General features: G+C 41.9%; 1 protein-coding gene across 4 annotated transcripts in view; it reads left to right on the forward strand.

The window, feature by feature from the left end:
• The window catches only part of STEAP4 (STEAP4 metalloreductase), a 28,323-nt gene extending 22,323 nt beyond the window's left edge, over positions 1-6,000 (forward strand). For all 4 annotated transcript variants that reach the window (XM_061587670.1, XM_061587672.1, XM_061587671.1 and 1 more), the window contains 3 exons: positions 100-627; positions 2,568-2,732; positions 3,885-6,000. In XM_061587670.1, coding sequence (XP_061443654.1) covers positions 100-627; positions 2,568-2,732; positions 3,885-4,154 — 963 coding nt within the window. In that variant the 3' untranslated portion in view covers positions 4,155-6,000. The remainder of the gene's footprint in view (positions 1-99; positions 628-2,567; positions 2,733-3,884) is intronic.

Genomic DNA, 6,000 nt, shown 5'->3' on the forward strand with positions numbered 1-6,000 from the left:
TAGACTCTGCCACTTGAGGGTGCAGATCTAATTATCTATAGTTTCTATACAGAAGAAATTGTTCCTTTATTACATTGTTGATGTTGTTTTCTGCTCCAGGTGTTTGTCTGTGGAGATGACAGCAAGTCAAAAGAAAAGGTGATGGAGATTGTTCGAAGCCTTGGTCTTACTCCATTGGATAAAGGATCTCTCTTAGCAGCGACAGAAATCGAGAATTACCCTTTGCAACTGTTCCCAATGTGGAAATATCCCATTTACCTCTCCCTTGCCCTCAGTGCATTCTTCTTCTTCTACTGTGTGATCCGTGATGTGATCTATTCCCATGTTGAAAAAGGCAAAGACTTTTCCTTCTTTATTGCCATCACCATTCCAAACCGTGTCTGCCCTATTGTGGCACTCATCCTCCTCGCTTTGGTTTACTTGCCTGGGATCTTTGCTGCTATTCTCCAGTTATGTAGAGGCACAAAATACAGCCGCTTCCCAGATTGGCTAGACCAGTGGATGCTCTGTAGAAAACAACTTGGATTGGTAGCCTTGGCTTACGCTTTCCTCCATGTTTTGTACACACTCGTTATCCCTATTCGGTACTATGTAAGATGGAGGATCAACAGTTACGTCCTTTCCCAGGTAGGTTGATGCTGGGCTGTTTCTTCTCCCACTTCACCACCAGCCTTGAGGAAATTGGAGAGATACAGGCTGCAGGGAGGGCTCTGAAGTCATCAGAAACACAGAAGGGCTCAGGACTCCATGGTTGTTGTGCTTCATCCAGCACAGATCACGCCCTCTCTGCTGCTCCCTGCACTCCCACGGAGACATCCAATTGTTGTAAAAGCGAGTCAGGGGCATTCAATCTTCCAGTAAGAGCAGACACTGCTTCTTACTATCAGGGATCACCAACCTAGCAACCACATGCACTGTGGGGCCTGCAAAGACCCTCTTTGGTGTCACCAGGATGAACTGTAATCCCCAGATTCCTAGCTTTCACTAGCAGTTTGAGAACCTGAGATACAAGGCAAAACATACAGACAACATTATTCTCTTTTTTTTTCTGAGAACTTAACCTAGTCCACCCTTTCGGTATTTTACTTTCACACACACACACACACACCGGAAATTTCTCCTCTTGGATACCCATGTGTGAGGGAGAGGGAGAGATACACTTGGTGGAGAAAGAGAGAGGGAGAGAGAGAAATGTACGTGTGGTGTGTGTTTGTGTGTTAGAGACAGGGGGAGGTATGAATACGCAGTGTGTATGAGTGAGTGAAAGATGCATGTGTGGCTATGGCCCGTACGTGTGTGGCGAGTATATGCATGTGCGCAAGAGACTGAATGTGATGTGACCATCTTGTATATTTTTCCTGGTATTGAGGAATGCTCCCTGTTGTTATTAGATGGCAACAGCATCACTGTGTATGTGGCAGAGAAATCGACTAGCAGGACATGGGTGACTTTCCTTGGTAAGCCTGAGGATGTCCAGGGTGGGGGTGGGGGGTGGACAGCAGCAATTACTGTATTCTCTCTAATTTTGTATTATGCTATGGCTCCCATGGTAGCCATGTTGTGTTATGCCATGCCTGCTATGGCAGCCACTTTGTGTTATGACACACTCCCATGGCAGCCATTTTGTGACTGGTGCCCACAACACTTTCTCAAAATTCAAAATGCGCCTGCTGGTCCAAAAAGTTTGACAACCCCTGTACTATTTTAGTTTGGTATAAACCACAGCTGAGGGTTAGAACCTAAAACTATACTCAGCTTTCTTAACAGTAGCAATGGCAACCAGGTGTACTTTTCATTCAGCCTCTGGGAGGCAGATAGGCCCTCCTACAATTATTAACTCTTTACTTACTACAGTCCTGTTCCATGCACTTTACCACAATGTGGGTGAAGGGCTGTTGGGGGGATCCATGTAGAAGGACTAGGTCTAAACCCTAAGCTTCTGGTCCCTGGCACATTATGATTTACATCATCAAAAGCATGCTGAGGTCCAGAGACCTTTCTAACATTTCAGTCTCAAAATGAGACCAGAAAAGCAGACCCATACAACCCCCCTAGTCTATCCAATAGTCATTGGACATCTCACATCACAGGTGAGATTTGATCCTCTCTCACTCCGTCGTCATTCATGTCACTCTGTCCATCATGTCAGGTTCTGGACCTTTCAAAGGGGAGATTTTAACAAGGTCTGTGCTGAAGGAGACATTTTGTCAGGTCAGGCAACCAATCACATTCCATGGGGCTCCTCTTAAAAGTCTGGTCACCTATCACAAACAAAAACTTTCCTACATACTACCTTGTCCTTTGTTGATTGAAATAAATGCTGGCAAATCTAGAAGGGGGAGAATCCAGGGTTATCTCAAGTCTTTTGCCATCAGTAATATAATTTGTCCTGAATTCCGATTGATAACAACTTTTCTATCAATATGACGCACACCTACAAAACTGTCAAGAGCACCTTGGATAATTCATCATATTTTTAAAGCCATTTATAGCTGAATTATGTATATATTGATTTATCTATACTTACCGCTTATTAAAAAGTCTTTTAAAAACATTTATCACCTTAGGTATTTAACAACAAAACAGATCCATTTAACTATGCAAATGGCTGGATCAGTGACTCTTATGTTGCGCTGGGTATCTTGGGGTTCTTCCTGTTTGTTCTCCTGGGGATAACATCCTTGCCCTCTGTCAGCAACAGTGTCAACTGGAGAGAGTTTCGCTTTGTCCAGGTAAGAGCATGCTCACCAGCAAATTCACTTTTCTTCTTCCTCACTTTCAATGTGTTCCTACGCATATCTGCTCAAAAGTAAGACCCAGTACTCTCAGGGGCTGGACTAGGTAAGTTTTTAGTCTGCCCCAGTGTGCATCTTCTTAATTCAGAGATGAGGATCCTGTGGCACTCCAGATGTTGTTGCACTACAGCTTCCATCATCCCTGATACATTGGCCAGGCTGACTGGATGATGGAAGCTGGAGCCCATTGTAATCTGGAGGGCCACAGGTTCCCTATCTCAGTCTCAATGTATGGCTGGAGATGGGGAGGAAAGGGGACTGACACAATCCAACCCATGCACTGAGGCCATATTCAAATACTCTTCTCCAGCTTCCCTTGCTTTTGGAAGTTAATACCTCCTTCAAGGACTAAGGTCTTCTCTGCGGCTGCCTCAGTCTTATAGAATGACCCCTGTTCTTTTTCCCTGAACTGTATGCGTTTGTGTAAGGCCCATTTGTTTCTGAAGGCCTTTCATTGGTTCAGTGGATGACATATTGTTGAGTTTGTCTTGTAATGTTGTAATTACAGGTTTTAACATTGTAATCTTGGTAAAAGATTTTATTTTTTAAAGAAACGGGAAAAGTGGAATATAAACACTGTTCATTCAATGCCTATCTAATCTAGAGAAGGGCACTCTGCCTCACAGGCCTAATAATCATGCTTGTGTGATTCAGGACTATTTGTGCACACATTGGTGTCTACAAATAGCATGATCCTGGTAACCATACACCATTAAGCCATTAGCCTGATGCATCATAAACCGCTACCCTGCAAGGAGACTTAATTTTTTGGACTGCCTTCAAGTCGATTCTGACTTATGGGCAACCCTATGAATAGGGTTTTCATGGTAAGCGGTATTCAGAGGGGGTTTACCATTGCCTCCCTCTGCAGCTGAGAGGCAGTGACTGGCAAAAGACATGATCCACCTCTTTATCCCATGTGGACCAAGAAAATCCTCTCTGAGTAGCAGGAGAGCTGCGTTTAAGTTAACTTTTGATAACAGGACAGAACCCCTTTGATTTGTTACAGATAACTTACAATAGCATCCTAGGGAATGCATAGGGAATTTAGCTTTGTAATCACATATCTTCTTTTTTTTCTTCCTACAGTCTTATCTGGGCTACCTTACACTGGTTTTGTGCACTGCCCACACATTGGTCTATGGTGGGAAGAGGTTCCTGAATACTGCATCCTACCCCTGGTTCCTTCCTGCAGCTTATATCCTCTCTCTCATTATCCCTTGCATTGTGTTGGTCATGAAGTTTTTTCTCATCTTTCCATGTATTGATAGACCACTAACCAATATTCGACAGGGCTGGGAAAGGAAACCCAAAGACCTAAGCCAGAAAAACAGCAGCTATTGCAGGTCAGCTGTATAAGCTCTTAGCAAATGTGCAATTTCAGTATATATCTGCAATAGTGACAAAAGATTAAGCAACTGAGACACACTGAATACTGGCTCAAAAATTATCTGTTCCATTGTTACTCTGTAACATAAAAACCAGCAATTCTTAGCAATCCATCAATGTTGATCTTGCTGGATATCTAAGGTATTTGGAAGATGAATGTACCCTCCTTTTTTGTCTTTGGGAATGAAGGAAATATTTGCAATCTTTGTCCTACCTCCTCTGAGTAACATGGAAACCCAACATGCAGCGAACCACATATTATGAGATGAATTGCATTGATTGTAAGTTTATGGCAATCTTCCCAAACCAGATGCCTTTCAGATTCTTTATACTTCAGCTCCCCATCATCCCTGACCATTGGCTGTGCTGGAAGGGGATGATGGGAGTTGTAGTCCAAAACATCTGGAGGGCATCAAATTGGCTGGTCTATGGTATAAGCCATGACAATAAAAGAACTATGGCTTTTAGTCTTATTGTATGCTAAGGGGCATTTCAATATCACAAATCTGACTAGGCCTTCCTAGGCCGTGTGCACTGTGTGGATATAATGTGAAATGTATACCTGCAATGGCACACAGGACAATTAGCATACAGATCACATGCAATTTCCTACAGATTTCCATTGTTCTGTGACAGGATTTCCTTACATTTGAAGGTGATCATGATTGTGTGGAGAGTGTGTTTGTAGTCTTACACAATGGAATCCTTTTCCTATTTAAAGTGTGGTCAATGGACTTCGTGGTTTTGGATTGGATTAATGGATGTGAATTGGAATTCTAAATTCGTTCTTCCTAAAATGGACTCAGGATCTAATAAAATCACCTATAGTATTCCCCAGTGTGTATATTATTGTGAAGTGCCAATCAATAGAGACAAGCCTGTGAATGAGGCTATGACTGAGCCATACTTGCAAGAAAAATATGGTGCAAGTAGAATTTAATGCTACCTGCTTTAAAACCAGGGGGGTGGAGGGGATAACAACAATTTTTAACTTTTGTATGCAAAATTGTGGGAGCTAACTTTACGTAAAAGGAAACAATGTACAGTAGTTGTAATTGTAAGGTTCTTGCATCTGCAGCAGTGTCCTTTTGGGTAGTTTAGTAATTATAATGAAACATTAACACACACCTGTGGATTTGAGAACCGAAAGTCAAGAAAGAACATTAGCATTTACACTGTGTACAGTGATGTAAATGTATTGTCATAGAGCTTAATAATGCAATCTCATGCATTTTTGTTCAGAACTAAGTCCCGCTGATTTCCCTGGGGCTTTCTCCTTAGGCTACAATCCAATACATGTCTACTCAGAAGTAAGCTCCATTGGGCTCAATGGGACTTACTTGCAGGTGAGTATGTATTGGATTGCAGCCTAAGTCATAAACTATTGTGGGTTGTATCAAATGCTAGATCTACTCAGGATAGATCAATTTAAATGAAGGAACATGAGAGGGCCATCTCAGTGGTGGCCCCCAAATTATGGAATGATTAGTTTGACAAGGTGCGCCTGGCGCCAACACTGTTATTTTTTCGGCGCCAGGTCAAGACTTTCCTCTTCTCCCAGGCATTTTAGCATGTGTTTTAAATTGTTTTTATATTGTTTTAAATTTTTAAATTGTGTTTTAAATTGTTTTTAAAATATGTGTTTTAAATTGTATATTTGTTTTAATGTTTTTGGTTGGTGTAAACCGCCCAGAGAGCTTCGGCTATGGGGCGGTATACAAGTGCAATAAATAAATAATAAATAAATAAATAACACACAAGTGCTTTCATTCTAGCTTCTTGGGATACACTATTACCTGTTGCTATATATTAATTA

Source organism: Rhineura floridana, chromosome 10 (assembly GCF_030035675.1).
Source record: "Rhineura floridana isolate rRhiFlo1 chromosome 10, rRhiFlo1.hap2, whole genome shotgun sequence".
Taxonomy (NCBI): Eukaryota; Metazoa; Chordata; class Lepidosauria; order Squamata; family Rhineuridae; genus Rhineura; species Rhineura floridana.